This window comes from Polypterus senegalus, chromosome 3, assembly GCF_016835505.1.
Source record: "Polypterus senegalus isolate Bchr_013 chromosome 3, ASM1683550v1, whole genome shotgun sequence".
In the NCBI taxonomy this organism is placed as follows: domain Eukaryota; kingdom Metazoa; phylum Chordata; class Cladistia; order Polypteriformes; family Polypteridae; genus Polypterus; species Polypterus senegalus.
In genome coordinates this window covers 48,014,615-48,032,837 of record NC_053156.1, presented here as the reverse complement: position 1 = coordinate 48,032,837, position 18,223 = coordinate 48,014,615, and the positions used below count along the sequence as shown (strand labels likewise).

The 18,223-nt window shown below is 39.0% G+C and overlaps 1 protein-coding gene across 2 annotated transcripts in view; it reads left to right on the top strand.

The window, feature by feature from the left end:
- LOC120525116 (TSC22 domain family protein 4-like) overlaps positions 1-18,223 on the top strand; it is a 112,342-nt gene that overhangs the window by 5,564 nt on the left and 88,555 nt on the right. For both annotated transcript variants that reach the window (XM_039747141.1, XM_039747140.1), the window contains one exon: positions 12,910-13,079. In XM_039747141.1, coding sequence (XP_039603075.1) covers positions 12,910-13,079 — 170 coding nt within the window. The remainder of the gene's footprint in view (positions 1-12,909; positions 13,080-18,223) is intronic.

Below are 18,223 nucleotides of genomic sequence, written 5' to 3'. Positions count from 1 at the left end.
GTGACGAAAACGTCTTAACCTTTGTGTGAGAATTATCATGACTTGCTGTGTCCCTGTGTTCTTGTCAAACTCATTTTCAAATAACAGTCTCGGCCCACTGCACTAATTCCCTTCATAATTTTAAACACTTCAGTCACTTCACCTCTTAATCTTCTTTTACTTAAACTGAGTTAATTGTTATTTTCTTCTGAACCATTTTTGTATTGCTACGGAAGTCTGAAAGCTGGTATCGATATTGATGGCAAAAGTTTAGTACTTATCCAACACTAGCATCTTATCAAATGCTTTCTGAAAGTCAAGATAAATTCTTTCACACACACCACCCTGATTGTATTCTTTTGTTGCTTCCTCATAGAATTCCTGCAGATGAAATTTATTGTAAGTAAATGTAATTTATTAAACATAGGAAGTAAAAATGTTAGATTTAAATACACAATGGGAGGTCTGACACTTTAAAGTTCATCTTATGAGAAGGATTTAGAAGTAGTAGTGGACTGAACATTATATAATGTCAGACAGTGTTGGGAAGACATTAAGAAGGCTAAAAGACTTACATAATGGGATACGTAACATAGTTCCATAATGTGTAGAGTACAAGTCCGTGGAGGTTCTGCTCAAGCTTTATAATGCACTAGTGAGACCTCATCTGGAGTACTGTGTGCGTCTCGAGGCTACAAAAAGGACATAGCAGCACTAGAAAAGGTCCAGCGAATAGCAAATAGGCGGATTCCATGGCTACAGGGGATGATCTATGACAAAATATTTAAAAGAGTTCAACCTTTTTAACGTAAGCAAAAGAACATTATGGGGTGACATGATTGAAGTGTTTAAATTTCTGTATAGAACTGATACAGTGGATACATGGTGTCACTTTAAAATAAGTTCAACGAGAGCACAGGGCACAAATGAAAATTTGTTACTGGAAAATTTTGCACAAACAATTTGGAAGTTTTTCTTCCCAATGAGAACCATAGACACCTGGATTAAGCTACCATGTAGTGTGACTGAGAGCAGGATTTTAGGGATCTTCAAAACGAGACTCAATGATACTTAATAGGATTTAGGTGGATAGGCTTGAAAAGCTTTGTTGGGCTAAAAGGCCTGTTCTTGACGAAAAATTCAAATGTTCTAATATTTATATTTAAAAACAGTCAGCAAGCACATTCCAACAATCACTTCATAAAGCAGATTTACCTGATGACTGGAAAGTTGAGTCCAGTTCATATGACTGGAAGATAATTGCAAACAAGGAATTATATATCCTTAAACATTCTGTCTCTCAAGTGCACAATAAAGAAAAATATAGACATAGGCTCGTGTAGGTATTTTAGACTTACTTTACATTGTTCAGGTACCCATTTCCTTTATCATTCCAACCATACCCGCATTAACATGTCTATCGAGGTGATCACCATCGATCAAAGAACTGTCACTTACCGAGTGGTTTCCATGCCCGGAGATGGCACCTGCCTTTTCCATTCTCTTTGTTACATATTGCATGGCCATATCAGGCTCACTCTTGATATCCGGAGGAACATTGTGTCTTATGTATTGAATGACTGGGACAGGTTCAAGGTGTGGACTGATGACGGTACAGGAGATAATTATACTACACAGGAGCCCTAGAAGAGTGAAATGCTTAAGCCCTTCACCTATGGTTCTGCATGTGAGTTGATGGCTGCCGCTGAATTGTTTGGTTGTTGCTTTCAAGTGTACTGAAATGGCCAAATATTTTACACCTTTCGACAACCGCCAATGCCACTTAAACATCTTAGACTCACAGGTGACGATTTCAGTAGTGGACACTTTGATGTTTATGAATGTTTAAACTCTCAAAACCTGGATGTGAAGTTATCGATGAAACCGGTTGTATGCTTACAACGCTTGACAGATGCCGAATGTCACTTCAACACAAGTCCTGCAAATAATGTCGTAATTGAAACAAACCATGAAACTCAAACCGATTATGACAGCAGCAATCCAAGCTGTGAGATTTGAAACAAGATTACTTTTCACATGGCCAACTGTACGTTGCATGCTCAAGAGTAATCTCAGCGCACAGCCTGGCCATATTACAACCGGAGGGCCGAACTGATAACATGGTATAAAAAGAGATCCTTAACAAATAATTATTGGCATATTTTCCCTCAGTTTAAAAAGGTTTAATTTTCTTCTTAATAAAAATTTTAAGGCAGTACTTTGCGTATTTTGCTAGTAGTTACTAAATGGTGGCCACCATTCAAAAATATGGCACAAAATGGCATCAGTAAAAAAAAATTCTGAAAAATATATAAAGAAACAAAAATTAAAACCAAAACAGTCAGAAAATGAGAAAGACTTCAAACCAAGTCACAAAAGACCCTGATTTGTTAGGCAATGTTTGAATCACAGTCTTAGTTATTGCTTGTGTGGAATAAGCATTTTCTTTCTTTCTTTCTTTCACCAAATCTTATAAATTTGTATGCTGGCTTGATCAGTAATTCTAAACTGGTCTAGCATGAGCAAATATGATCTTCAGTGGAGTGACCCCATGTTCAGTAGGTCCCTTTTTGTAAGCAATGTCGCTGGCCTCCTGAATTGGTGCAACTGGGCACAAAACTTGTGGGAAGATTGAGCAAAGATGGACAATAACCTCTGTGCAAGATTTCAGCTTTGAGAAGAGCATTGGGGTTAATGTTGAAAAACCAATCTCATCATCTGGACAATGTGCAACAGTAGGGAGAAAAAGTTCAACATGAACACACAAATTAGAATCACAGACAGTAGAACAGACCAGTTTCAGTCATCATGGCATAAGTCCATATCAGCATGACAAATGATTTGGGTTGGTGCCCCTTTCAGTTGCACATATTCACACTTGGCACTGCAGGGCATAATCTCTGTTTACTGGGTTTAGAGTGCAGAGTGTAACACTGTTAGCCCGATGAGTTAAAGCACAGTCCCCTTCACTGTAGTGATCAAGTGGGCTTCTGACTGCAAGGACATCTTCTTTTTGCTGTGGACTGTTTCCATGTCCACCTTGAAGTTGTTCATAAACATTATAATTGTGATGTGGCCAGTGGACAATGGAAAAGAGGAAAAGCAAAAGTCCAAGTCATCACCATTACTGCAGAAGATAACACCTCGGGTGGGGGGGTTTCTAAGGGCAGTTATAGCAAAGTATTCTTTCTAATGAACAGTGGCATTTCTGCATTAAGGGCCAATGGACCAAAGCTCCATCAGATGTTGTACAAAATACGTAATAGTCTTCCATTAGTAATCTTGCTTATTATTAACATGTTTATATCAACCCTCGGCTTCAAAATTTCTACCATATCATCGATAATTACACATACCTGAAGAAGCAATATTTACCAGATAATTAAGAAAATATTGCTTCTTGTGGTATGTGAAATTGTCTTCATGCCCAGCGCTGCAAAGACTGTTTCTGACTGAGGTGGCTCGACCAATAGGCCTTTCAGTGTTGTCTTAGTTTTGAGCTACGTGTGCACAGCCTGAAGTATCCAGTTTAGCATTGGGTATTGCAGGTTATCAATTGCAATAAAATATAGATCATATGTTGTTGTACTTGTTTTTTTTTATTTTTAATCACACAATTGCAACACATACCAGCAAGAGATACAAAAAGTCCAACACCATTTTCTCCCTTTAAGATAAGCACAGTAATTTGAAAAAAAGAAAGGATATCAGTATCAGGAATGTATCACTCACAAGATATAAGGCTGAATCTTGATTTCACCCACCATTGAAGATAACCGCATTCAATTAGAAAAATACGCCAAGAACGCCAATGTTGAGATCCTTTTACTTCACTAGAAACTTTGCTTCAAAAAAGCGCAAAGTCCTGATGTTGAAGGGACAGATATATAATATATGTACAAGGTCATTATTCAGGTGTTTGTTGGCCCACCCTGACCATCAAACACCTGGCCACATGGTAGTTAGCACTGTTCCCAGATGTGCAGTCTAAACAATCATTTCATGGCACTGTGCTTGTCCTTTTCTTCACCTCGGAGCTGTTCAGTTATGTCATACATTTCATTTATTCCAAAAAAATATGTATTACAAAAGTGCTATAATATGACAATCAAACATGAGCTTCAGCAAAACAAAAATCTAATTGTCTGTTCAATTAGAAATACAGTCAGTCTCATATATCCCAGAAGCTTTGCACAGTTGCCTGCAAAGAAAATCTGATTTTTCTTTTAGTTTTATATAATCTATCATAGGGTGGCGCAGTGGTAGCGCTGCTGCCTCGCAGTTAGGAGACCTGGGTTCCCTTCCTGGATCCTCCCTGCATGGAGTTTGCATGTTCTCCCTGTGTCTGCATGGGTTTCCTCAGAGTACTCCGGTTTCCTCCCACAGTCCAAAGACATGCAGGTTAGGTGCTTCTTCTAAATTGGCCCTGTGTTGGCTGGGATTGGCTCCAGCAGACCCCTGTTACCCTGTAGTTAGGATATAGTGGGTTAGATAATGGATGGATGTACTGTATAATCTATCATTCGTGCAATAATGGTAATTTTTAATAGTAGATAGTATAAACTCCTCTGAAATAACTCCAAAACTCATCTGCAATTATCTTAAATGATAGATAGCAAAAACAGCTTCTGTCTTTATGGTTTTTATTTTGGACACTCCCAAAACATATGATCTAGAGAGGCTGGAGCTATGAGGCATTGTTCACAATTTGGGTCTCATCTCTCATATGTTTAGCTTGGTTTTTGCTCTAATACACATTTTTAACTGTGGGGCCTTCTATAGACAGGTGTGTGCCTTTGCTAATCCTGTCCACACACTTGATTTGACCACAGGTGGACTTCAAAACAAGGTGTAGTAAAGTCTCAGTGATGATCAGTAGAATAGGATGTACCTGAGACAAATTTCAGAACACATAGCAAAGGCTCTGCATACTCATGTTAATGTGAGAGTTCGTTTTTTTATTTTTGATACATTTACAAAAAATTATAAAATCTTGTTTTCACTTTGTTATTCTGGGGTATTGATTGTTGCTTGATGTGAGGAAAAAATTACATAACCTTAGCATAGCAAAATGTGAAAAACATGAAAGGGTCTGAATACTTTCTAAATCTGCTGTAAGCATGGTACGCTCTCCCATCACTTCTGTTTTGAATTTAATGCACTGGCATGTGATACTTTACCCCATAAGACTTCTGCAAACTGTATAATAATGTGCTTGAGATGTGGTGCATCATTCAAAGGTGATCAAAGGAGTACCCTGCATTCTAAAGCAGAGTTTCTAAAACTGTGGGTTGTGAGACATCTCTAATTGAGTCACCCTGAGTTGTCAATTACAATTGAAGTAATTAAGGAAGGATCACGTACAGCTCTGTGATGGGGCACCACTTGCATGGCTGAAATTAGTGCTGGTTATGGGTTGCAAGCACAAGGAATAAGCAACATTTACGTTAGGAGAAAAAAAATGTTTAAGAACCACTGCCCTAAAGTGTTGGAATATCTCACACCATTGCATCCATAACTTTACAACCAGATATAGTCCAGCCATTATAGGAGGACTCAAAATTTGAGCTCCATTTGGGTGACACGCACATGTCACTGCATAGATTATCACATTATGTTTTATAAATAATAATAATAATAATTCTTTGCATTTATATAGCACTTTTCTCACCACTCAAAGTGCTCAGCAATTACAGGTTAAGGGCCTTGCTCAAGGGCCCAACAGAGCAGAGTCCCTTTTGACATTTATGGAGAAAAAGGATGATTACAAAGGGTAAGGGATCCAACCTGAACTGTAGGCTTATTTGCCAAGAAAAAGTAAAAAAGGCAATGAGGTCTGACTCATGAAAGTTCAGATGGTCAACTGATAACTACTTCCTGTGTAGCTGTTGTTTGTCTATTGTCAGACCAGAAGAGGCAGACCCATACTGTATCCTGTAGTCAAAGGTACATATGGCTTGTATAATGCTACTCTATCTGAATTCACAGAACAGTAGCAAGTGGCACAGCCGTCACTTAGTGTACACCATAGTCTCATTGTAGGCTCTCTGTTTATGTTACTGTAGTATTAAGTATAATGAGCTAGAAGTTAAACTTATAATATTGTGACATTAAAGTACTACATTGTTCATGATTTCTGACATAAATACACACATCGTAATGGGTAAATACAGCAGAATCATGTTCATGTTAACATGAGCATTAAGACTTGGCTTTGTGGCTATAGAGAGGAGGAAAGCAAAAGCTCAACATACCAGCTCTCCACCTAGGTAGTGCCCAAAATCCCCGTTTATTGTACAGTGTGGCAGAAAACATTTTACCTTTACAACCCTCAGTCCTGCAGTGTGAAACTTGATTAGCGTAAAAATTGTATTCTCAAATGTGTTTTCAGTCTTGAATTGTATTATAATAGTCAATTATAGTCTGTCTTACACATTGGCAGCATGTACCCTCTTGTGATTAATAAAACTTAAGCTGGTCCCAGTTCATTTTTTGGCATATTCTACCCAGAGAGAAGGGATTCAAGAAATGATTTGGTTTTCTACTCAGGCCTGGCATCAAAGGCAGGTGCCTGCAGCTATAAAGCAGTTAATCACTAACACAATAATGTCCAAAATAAAACACATTGTAAATCTTACTGCTAGCATGTAAATTCCTGCTTTAATTTAATTGGCTATTAGAACTTTTACAAAAGGGGGAAAACCAGCGATTCTGCACGCTTCCTTAGTCCAGTTCTGGGTTGTGGGGCTGGAGCCTGACTTAGCAGCATGTGGCACAAAGCAGAAACCAAAGGGACATTGGCATAGTTGAACTGTTTTGAATCCCCCCAAGCAATATGTTTTGTGACAGTTCCAGCTGATTGATCATAGATGGATTTATGGTTCATGTACTTTCTCATCCCCCCTGAAATTAATTCATTGCTGTTTCCAGCCCAAAATAGAGCACACAGAAACACTGGGTTAATTTAGAAACACCGTGCACATTATTTGGGATGTGTAAGAAAAACTGGAATACCCATAGAAAAACACACACAGGCACAGGGAGAACATGTGAACGGCACATTTGTATGCAAGGTTTTGGAGCTGTGAGGCAGCAGCCATAAAGTCTAGGCCAGTGTGCAGCCCGCAGCAATGAACCTGATTAAAATAAAACACATTTAAATTCAAGAATTCTGAAAGATGAGTTTAAATCTGAAAATGGAATAAGTACAATAATTACAAAGTTAAAGAATGTACGATAATATACCATGCAGCAATACACATTTCATAAATTAAGAACTTGTTTTTCCAAGTGTTCAGGACAAAGTAAAGGGTAAATGGCATCGGCAATATCATCTGATACAAATAATGTTTTATATGGCACAAAAAGATGAGCAAAATCTACTAGTATGTACTTAGAAACCTGATACTGTAAATTAAAGCATTAAAACTTAATGGAACTGAGTGGACTGTCATTGTACTGTAGGTCAGTGTTTCTCAATCCATGGGAGGACACCTTAGAAGGGTCGTTAGTAGTGCTGGGTGATATGACCAAAATTCTATATCACGGTATTTTTTCAAAATTATACCAGTTTCATGATATTTGACGGTATTTTTTTTCCCATGCATGAGTGGATGTTAACCACATTTTCCACTGCAATTACTGTAGTAGAGTGGCTAAGAATAACCTATTCCACTGTCATGAGAATTGTACATTGTACAAAAAAATATTTTAATGTGCACACAAGTATTAATACAGGTTTGCATGGCCCCATAAAGTGATAGTTTTCAAGGGGGTGGCACTAATGAAGAGAAGGAATCACAGTGCATGACAGTTGCAGTCAAAATATAGAGCCTTTTTTTTTTTTGAACAAATTTTGCAAACAACTTACAGTATAATTTTGACAACATATTTTCAACCATCCAAAGAGGCATTTAGACTTAGTAAAATATCCTGAGGTGCGTGTCAAAAGTTGTATTTAACTGAACATGTCTTAGAAAAGGAATAAAAAGTAAATATTTTTTGTAAACTAACTACACTTTCTGTTAATGTTAACAATCTCTGTCCAGTGACACGTTAGCTATGTGTATTGTAATGGCGTTGGTTATCTCCATCCACCGCTTGCTTTTTTTGTCGTAGGCAGTACCTCTAGCAAACGCGTCTAAAAGTGACGTCTGACTCGAGTGTCCTCTTAGCTTTTTCACCCAAGGACGTGAAGGTTGCCAATCTTAGTTCCATACATTCATGGTACTCCAAAGCATGTTTGCGGCTAAGGTGGTGCAGAAAATTGCTCATTTTGCAGACTCTGGCGACAACTTTTGCTCGACAGCATTTGCAGTAAATAGTTGTTTGATCCACATCCGACCTTTTAAAACCAAAGTGTCTCCAGGCAACAGTCATGGCTTCTTTTTTCGGCAAAAGTTCTTCTGTGTCATCATGTTCAACTTTATCATCTGCTACAGCTTCAGTTTCAGAATGTTCTCTGTCCATTTTCACTGCTGAATACCTCCACTAATGCATGTACCCCATTGCATGCGTGTTTAGCGGTGTAGCAGTGAAAAAGGTCCCCCCTTAAACAGTTTCCCGCTGCACCACATTCTGAACGTTGTCTACAACAACAACATTTATTTATATAGCACATTTTCATACAAAAAGTAGCTCAAAGTGCTTTACATAATGAAGAATAGAAAAATAAAAGACACAGTAAGAAAATAAAATAAGTTAACATTAATTAACATAGAATAAGAGTAAGGTCCAATGGCCAGGGTGGACAGAAAAAAAAAAAACAGACGGCTGGAGAAAAAAATAAAATCCAGACCATGAGACCGCCCAGTCCCCTCTGGGCATTCTACCTCACATAAATGAAACAGTCCTCTTTGTATTTAGGGTTCTCACGGAAGGACTTGATGATGATGATCACGTAGACTTCTGGCTTTTAATCCATCCATTATTGTTGGAGCATCATGATGCTTTGAGTAGGTGGAGGTGGCACAGGCCGCCACCACAAAGAAACCGGAAAAAGAAACAGAAGCGAGAGTAGGGGTCAGTACGGATTTTAGAGCCACCATGAATAGTTATTATGATGAATTGAACATACAGAGTATCAGGATTAAGATAAAGTGTTATGAAAAGGCCATGTTAAAGTAATGTGTTTTCAGCAGTGTTTTAAAGTGCTCTACTGTATCAGCCTGGCGAATTCCTATTGGCAGGCTATTCCAGATTTTAGCCGCATAACAGCAGAAGGCCGCCTCACCACTTCTTTTAAGTTTTGTTCTTGGAATTCTAAGGAGACACTCATTTGAGGATTTGGAATATAAGGTGTCAGACATTCCGATATATAAGATGGGGCGAGATTATTTAAGGCTTTATAAGCCATAAGCAGAATTTTAAAGTCAATCCTGAATGACACAGGTAGCCAGTGTAGTGACATTAAAACTGGAGAAATATGCTCGGATTTTCTTTTCCTAGTTAGGATTCTAGCAGCTGCATTCTGCACTCGTTGCAAATGATTTATGTCTTTTTTGGGTGGTCCTGAGAGGAGTGTGTTACAGTAATCTAGTCTACTGAAAACAAACGCGTGAACTAATTTCTCAGCATCTTTCAGTGATATAAGAGGTCTAACTTTAGCTATGTTTCTTAAGTGAAAAAATGCTGTCCTAGTGATCTGATTAATATGCGATTTAAAATTCAGATTACAGTCGACAATTACCCTAAGCTTTTTGCTTCCGTCTTGACTTTTAATCCTAATGTAACCAGTTTATTTCTAATAGCCTCATTGTATCCGTTATTGCCAATCACTAAGATTTCAGTTTTCTCTTTATTTAACTTGAGAAAGTTACTATTCATCCATTCTGAGATACAAGTAAGACATTATGTTAGTGAATCGTGAGAGTCGGTGTCATCAGGTGCTATTGATAAATACAGCTGTGTGTCATCAGCATAGCTGTGGTAGCTCACGTTGTGCCCTGAGATAATCTGACCTAATGGAAGCATGTAGATTGAGAAGAGCAGCGGACCCAGGATAGAGCCTTGTGGAACACCATATTGGATATGGCTACTTAGGCTATTTAAACCGGTGTTGCGGTATAAGAAAAATCTGTATCATAACAAAAATAAAAAATGGTTTTCAGTATGAACCGGTATACCTCCCAGCACTAGTCATCAGGTTAAGTTAAAAAAAAATAACAATAATAATTTCATCAGCCATCATTTTAGTATTTTAGGGAGCCACTGATTGAAGATTTTAGATTTGCACCCAGACATTTTATTTCAACATGCTGAGGAAATGAAACGACTGACACAAGTCCAGTTCTGAGCAGATGACAATCTATTATACGCTGCTTCATGCCCCATAGCATCACCTACTCCAAACCCTTCTAATCCCTTATCAACCTAAGATTCATCCCAAAAATCTGATCCAAATAGGAATGTTAAACAATCCATATTACTTTTACCGTGAAGCTTGGTGAGTGTTGTGTGTTATCTGCACCAAATAAAACCATGAAGCCTTCTAAACTATAAAGACATTTGGAAACAAACCATGCTAATTACAAATGTAAACTGTTCAACTTTTTAAAATGAAAATCTCAAGGCTTCAGAAAAATGTGTTTGATCAACAAGCCGGCAAGCAAGCGGGGTATTGTCTGATTACTTCTTAAACTGCTAAATATAAGAAAGTCGACACAATTACAGAACAGCTCATCTTGCCTCCAATGTTTAGGATGAGTCGGACGGCAGCAAACTAAAATGTCATCCCCTCTGCACTCTCTTCTTTTACCCCTGATTTCCACACATCTGTGACAGTCCGACAAGCCCAGGTTACCAGTTATAAAGACAAATGAGCACTAAATTTGATTCTGCATCATACACGTGTGTCCAGTTATTTTTGGATGAGTACCATTTGTATTTCTTCTGTCATGTACACCATAGGTAAATCCTAAATTTGTATTTTCTGTTGTTACCGTGTACCATTCAGGTGAAAATGTTGGCTACTTTATATTAAAATGACTTCAAATAGAGGCTTGTCATTGAACAAAAGCAGATAAAACTGGGTCCCAAGGCCATGAAAGTAGTGACCTGTGCAGACATGCTGTCATAAACAAGGTTAACTCACTGCAGAGGACAGCTGCTTCTACAGTGGGATGTAGTATGTGTCCAGGGGAAGCAGACCAGCATACATGGAAGAAATGTTAGGGTACCAGCCATGTCGCCCCTTTTAATAAATAGAATGAAAATTATAGCCATTTGGGCACGCAAACAGAAATTAAAATGGCTTCAGACAGCCTTAAGCAAGTGTAAGAGTTGTTAGAGATCTGTCCTCCTTGATTGTCAGGTCAAGATCTGATGTCACCTACTGGGAGCAGCTCTATTTTATGCTGTCTGTACTGGAAGGGGTGGAGCCTCCTTAGGCATTGTGGGCAGAGCTAGATGTCCTCCTTGGGTGGCTTTTTGACACTACAGTCATGGCCAAAAGTTTTGAGAATGACACAAGAATTGGTTTTCACAAAGCTTGCTGCTTCAGTTTTTTTTAGATCTTTTTGTCTGTTTATATGGTATACTGAAGTATAATTACAAGCATTTCACAAGTTTCAAAGGCTTTTATTGGCAATTACATTAAGTTTATGCAAAGAGTCAATATTTTCAGATTTGGCCCATCTTTTTCAAGACCTCTGCAATTCACCCTGGCATGCTGTCATCTTCAACTTCTGGGCCAAATTAAAACTGGCGGCAGCCCATTCTTGCATAATCAATGCTTGGAGTTGGTCAGAATTTGTAGGTTTTTGTTTGTCCACCTGCCTCTTGAGGTTTGACCACAAGTTCTCAATGGGATTAATGTTTGGGAAGTTTCCTGGCCATGGACCCAAAATTTCGAAGTTTTGTTTCCTGAGCCACTTAGGTATCACTTTTGCCTTATGGGCACGGTGCTCCATCCTACTGGAAAAGGCATTGTTTGTCATCAAACTGTTCTTGGATGGCTGGGAGAAGTTGCTCTCGGATAATGTTTTTGTATAATTCTTTATTCATGGTTGTGTAAAATTGTGTAAATCAATACTTCTCAAAACTTTTGTCCATGACTGTACTGTGAAATGAGAAGATACTGTTGGCGCTCATACCCCCTCTAGTCCCAGTGTGGCACTGTTTACCTCCTCAAAACCTTGAAGATGGTTGCCTGATGCACATGTGTGACTAGTGATTCAAGCACTGGGCTTCAAACCTTAAGGTTGACAGTTCAGTTTCCTACGTGTTGTGTGACTCTGAGTAGCTCATTATATGCGCTTGTGTTCTAATTGCTTCTGTAAATTATGGGAGTATGGCTCTGTATAATAATGAAGTTTAAAAAGGAACTGTATAACCTAAAAGTTGTTCACAACAATCCTATTCCTTTTGTTGTCCAGTGATTTGTAACCAATACGGCTTAAGGGTTAATTCATTAAATTGTAAATCACAAGGCTACCTATGAAGCCTCCATTGCTGGTGTCCCTGTACAAGTTGGCTTGGAGAGAAGTGCCAGGCAGTCAGGGTCAAACTTGCTTCATCCAGCTCAGAGTTGCAGGGTCCAGAGCTTATGACCGTGCTCAAGACGGACATGGACGGCCGCCCAGGATAGCAACTTGCCAGGGCCAGCACCACAAAATTCAAAATGGTGATTATAGTCTGAGCCAGTCAACCCAGGGGTGCGCGTGCAGCCTCCACACAGACAGTGATCAGCCATTGGAGTCAACACAGAAGCAGCAGAGCTAATTACTGCACTACCACACTGCCTATAAAATAACCGGTTAAATAGAAGTAATATGAGTTTAGTGAAAAGTCAAACTGAGGATAAAGCTTTAATTGTTTGTTTTTATTTTTTATACTCCTTTGTCTTTTTCAGTCTCCATTCCTGTGATTCCTCTTATTTGTATTTATAATCAGCAGGTGCTCATTTTTATGATCTTCACTCTGTTTTTACAGGTGGTGCGGCACCAGTCTCATTCACGTCCAGTCTCGCCATCGCCTCTTCTTGTCCGAGAGCGAAGTCCTCACAGGCGGTCCCTGGATTATTCCAGCCCCAGCCCACCCCACCTCAGTTTGTCCCAGTCTATGTTGAGCACAGGGACATCCTTAGACAGCGACGATGACAGGTAAGGGACACCTTCTTAATCCACTTGTGTTGTGCATGAAGGTTTTGTGAAAGAAGCAAGAGCAAACACAGCACGTAGAGAAGGGGTCTCTGATTTTCTTCTGGAAATTTGCAGTAGCTGCTGTTTTCTATTCATCCGTAATCTGTGGTTAATTTGACCTCCTAACGGAACGCCTTTCTTAAATTGACTTCTCGGTTCTCTCTTTACAAACTCAAGGTGGATTAAAAACGGGGGTGTGAAGTGCCGCTCCTCCTGGAATGCAGTGACTAAAGGATTTTATTCCAGCCACACTCTTTAACGTGTTTCAACATGTTTCATTGAACTGCTTGCTTAATTAGTCCTCTCGGTTCCTTTTTGCACATTTCAGTGGGTATAGAAAGCCTTGTCAGCTTATTTAGCTAAAGGTTTGCGTTGGTTCACTTTACTCCTATGTGGCACTCTAACCAGAAGCATGCACAGATTCATTAATATAAAATAACATTCTGAAAGCAGCTGAATACACTGGGAGCCAGAGCCTATCCGAGTAGCACTAGGCAGTAAAGAGCAGTGTGGTACAGTAATGAAACAGAAATATTGTGCTACTGCATTTGACTATGTTTTGAGAATGTTTCTTCTATACTTGAGTAAACAAATTTTCAAATGCAAATGGATACTTTTGCTCCGATATGTTCTGCTAGAAACATTCATTACTGTAAAATTAAACCAGAAAAGTAAATTGCAATGCAAACACGCTCAGTGCATTGCTCAGGTGGTTATTTAAAATATGGACTTCCCCTGCTTTAGGAAACTTCTTGTATACAATGAATCTGGGGCGAAGTTCAAATGCATGTCTCAGCCGCTAACACCTGATCATCTGTGCAGTCATTCCCTGTTCACCTTGCTGCAGCCTGCAGAATGGGGAAGAGCTGGATGTTGGTGAAGTGCAACCCCAGTGTTAGTCATTCTCAGAACTGATGACACTGTCCTCGCACAGGATGAGCTCGGATATTTGGGGTGAAGCTGGGTGGTCTCAGGTGATTTCCACTGCTGACTCTGCTGTGTTCATAAATTGACCTCATGACATGCTTCAAAACAAAGTGGGGCTGACCGGAAGGCTGCTGTGAGGTATACTTGTGTGCTCACATGCTGTGGTTCACTCAACAACAACAACAACAACAACAACAGCAATTTATTTCTTGTATAGCCCAAAATCATGCAAGGAATGATTCAGTAGGCTTTAACAAGCTCCGCTTTTTGATAGCCTCCCAGCCTAGACTCTCTGAAAAGACAACAAAAAAACCTTGTAGAAAAAAACTAAATGGAAGAAATCTTGGGAAGGGCAATTCAGAGAGAAACCGTGTGCTGGGTAGTCACTCAGCTTGCCTTATGTGTTGCTCACATGTTTTCTCATATTATTCTGAGTATCACGGCTCCAAAGCAATGGGTAAACTAAGAAAAACCGAAAGGGCATTTATTTTAATGTGAAACTAGGAATGATAAAGTCTAGGTAAAGCATTTTATTAAGCACTAGTCATGGTACCTGTCGACAGGGCTGGCACCACCATTAAGGCAAAACAGACATTTACCTAGGGCGCAGATCATAGTGGTGGGGAGGACACAGCCTCACAGGTTAGCTGTCGAACAGTTGGTTGGAACACTAATAAGCTTGGCCTAGAGCACAAAATAACCTAACAATGGCACTGCCTATCGAAGACGGGTAATAAAACATTTTATAAATATTTGCTATCTCTTGCCCTACATGTACCTTCACTGCCTCTCCTCAGTAGTCTCATGAATTTGAATGTCTCTTCACCAGTGCTCCTTCAGTCGAATGCATTCCTGCAAAACGCTTGCTTCTTAGACTCTGTCATTCTGAGGCAACTTTTTCACCTCCTGTTTACTTTTACACTTTCCCACTTTAAAGGTCACTCTCTGTGGCAAGCACATCTCACACTCACACTTCCTCTTTCAATCGCAGTCAAATGGACCAATCACGCCAAGGACAAAATGGACCAATCAGATTGCTCTGAGGACTGGATACCCAGACATTAGTGTTTTATCATATTGTAGATTATTTATTTAACTCTTTCAGGGCTGATGTTGACTTTTGGTAATCAACTGTAAACTGTGACAAAACCAACTGTTACATTTTAATTAGACTCTCATTGGTAGAAGGAAGGTTAAGATTTCCTGCGCTCCCGTGGGTGGCAAGGCATAGACAATGGCAAAAAGGGCACTGACATGTGGTGAGAGTTAAAAGCAAATGTGTAAAGCAAAATACTCAGTGGTCGACATTTTGCTTATTCTTTCTGAATTTTACTAAGACTTGTCAGACTGATTTTGATACAGGCAATCGAAAACGAATATGAGGTTTTGAAGCTTCAGCTGATTGGTCCCCAGCTAATTTTGGTGCTGAACAGGTTCATGTAGCCTGTCTGCCGCACATTCTTGGCAAACTGGCAGCCACAGCATGCAGCAACAGACATTTTATGTTGATTTCTGTGTGAAGCCATTGCGTTTCAGAAAACGGTGTTTTTTGCAAAAAATATTTAGCCCTCAAAGAGTTAATGAAGGACAATGTTATTAATGACTAATGTTATTACTAAACTAATTCTGTCAATTGTCATGTAGTTTGGTGTTGTTTGAACAAAAGTGAGAGTCATTTTTGGGGACATGGAATGCTTAAAAATATTTTGCATCTAACTGTAATTTTGAGTTCATGTGAAGAAAATTCACTTTACAATGGCTTTTTCAGAAACAAATTAGCTCCTTTTTAAAGAGGGGGATGCCTGTAACCCTCTCCTAGTGGTGCCCTCGACACTGAATTAGGATGCCATCATTAAGATGTCATCTTGCACTACATATCACTGCTTCAGGTTGCAGTTACTTGGCTCATACTTAAGTGGTTAAAATATGACTTACACGCAAAACAAGGGCCACCTCAGTTATTTTAATGTCTAACAACTTAATTTTGACTATATATAAAAGGGAGAGACCCTGCATTAACTTGTATTTGTGATACTTAAGTACACTTAATAGCCGATATTTTAAAACCTCTACTTGAGTAGTTATCTCATCGGTATCTTTTTACTTTGATCTGAGTCACTTTCAAGAAGTTATCTCTACATTTATCCTAATATGGCTGTTGGACACTTACAACACAGATAGTTAGAGACAGGGAAAGAGTCCATCATAAGGCCCTCTCAGGCACTCACCCACACAGGGACAATTTGGAAGTGTCAATTCAGCTAACATGTATGTCCATGGAAGGAAAACCAGAGTACATGGAGGAAAACCCATATAGATATGGGAAGAACTTATAAACTCCACACACACAGTGACTGTTGCATGAGATTTGACATGGGAGGCTGGTTCAGTGGCACTGTGCGGCTAACATCATTGTGCTATCGTGGCTTCCTAAATAAAAAAATAACAATACAGAAATAGAACACCATGACTCATGTATGTATATTCATGGAAACATTTCCAATTTCCAAGCAATAGCAAGCTAACAGGTAACAGAAAATAGAGGGTAGGGAAACAAAAAACTACAGATGACAAGTTCTGGGAGAAAATAAGCTTTTGAGATCTACAGTTCTTAGAAATAACATAATCAGAGTTCAGTCAGCTGCCCACAATGCTCCCTGTCCATTCTGCAATGTGTTAAGTATGTAATAGCATACAAAGTTGTATTCAGATTACATAACAGTTAAATGCTCAGTGTGTCACCACTGAGGCCAGGCCAGTAGTGTTAATCTTTTTTCATAGCATTGCTTCCAGAAAATAATACTATGAAGAAATATAGAACAGAATGCTGCAGTGAGTCATTCGATACATTGGTAAGCAGATCATTCCAGAGTGTGGATACCAGGTAATGACGGTTCTACCTCCTACATTAGTTTGTTTCTTTTCTTTAAATTTATGAGAATAATTTTAGTTAAGGTATGGCAGAGAACACAGTTTCGTAGCAGTAAACTTCAGATCAGGGATTGTGAAATCTGATGTAAGCGTAATTGGTATCAAATATGATGCCTCAACAGCTGGACTCTCATGGTTATACAGATCTTCCGATTCTTGCCTGGATCCTTTTTACAGGATATTAAGTTGATTTTATGGTGGACGTAAACATAGTGAAACATACCTGAAACAAAAGAATATATCAAGTATGGTGAGAAAACATCTCCGTTTTCCTGTTTTTCAAAGTGGAAAAAGCAAATCTTACTGCAGTAAAGCCAGAACTATAGCATTAGTAAGTGTTAAAGACAACATCTCATTTTAAAGCAGTTCAAGGACTCTAACAATATGGTTGATAGTTCTGTTTCTTGGTGATTATTACAAAGTTCCAACTAACTCTGTCATTTGTTTTTGCAGAGTTAAGGATAAGCAGTTTACACTTACCCAGAGGTTTATCTCTTTGAAAGTTAGGCCGTTGGGACACTACATGATTTTGAGTACAAAGTAACTGCTGGATGTTGTTCTCTTGAGGATGTCAGATAGGAAGTACAGAGGATGACTGATTGATTACATCACCACCTCACGACTTTTCGTGACAGTTTCAGATTTCTAAAGTATTGCAGCCTTACTGCACTTTAGCAGCAAATGGGATGATGCGTGACTGCACCAGTGGCTCTATGAATGTTTTTAAGGTAACTTCAGCGTCAGTCTCAGCCCATCTCTTCTCTTTATTTTAATTCTGACTTGGTATGACAATCATGAGATACCAGACAGACTAGCCCAGGGGTCCTCAGTGACGGTCCTGAGGACCGCAGTGGCTCCAGGTTTTCATTCCAGCCAGTTTCCTAATTAAATCTTAGTCTTGGCTGATAATGAGTCTTTGCATTTAACTATATGTCTTGTTGGCACTTTCATTCATCAAAGACAAATTTTAGTTGCATTGTAGATCAGAGGTCCTCATTTGCAGTCTTGGAGGTCTACAGTGGCTGCAGGTTTTCACTTCAACCAATTTCTAAATTAGAACCCATTCATTTACTACTAAAGCAATATGTTTTGGGGGCTTAATTTTAGTTATCTTGCCTGTTACAATTCAGAACTATTTTCGTTTTTAGCAGCTGCATTTAAGCTTTAATTGTTGCCAGTTTTCAGTAGTTAGTAATGAAATGCAGATAATCATTAAATCAGCAGCTGTCCATCTAACTTGCTTCATT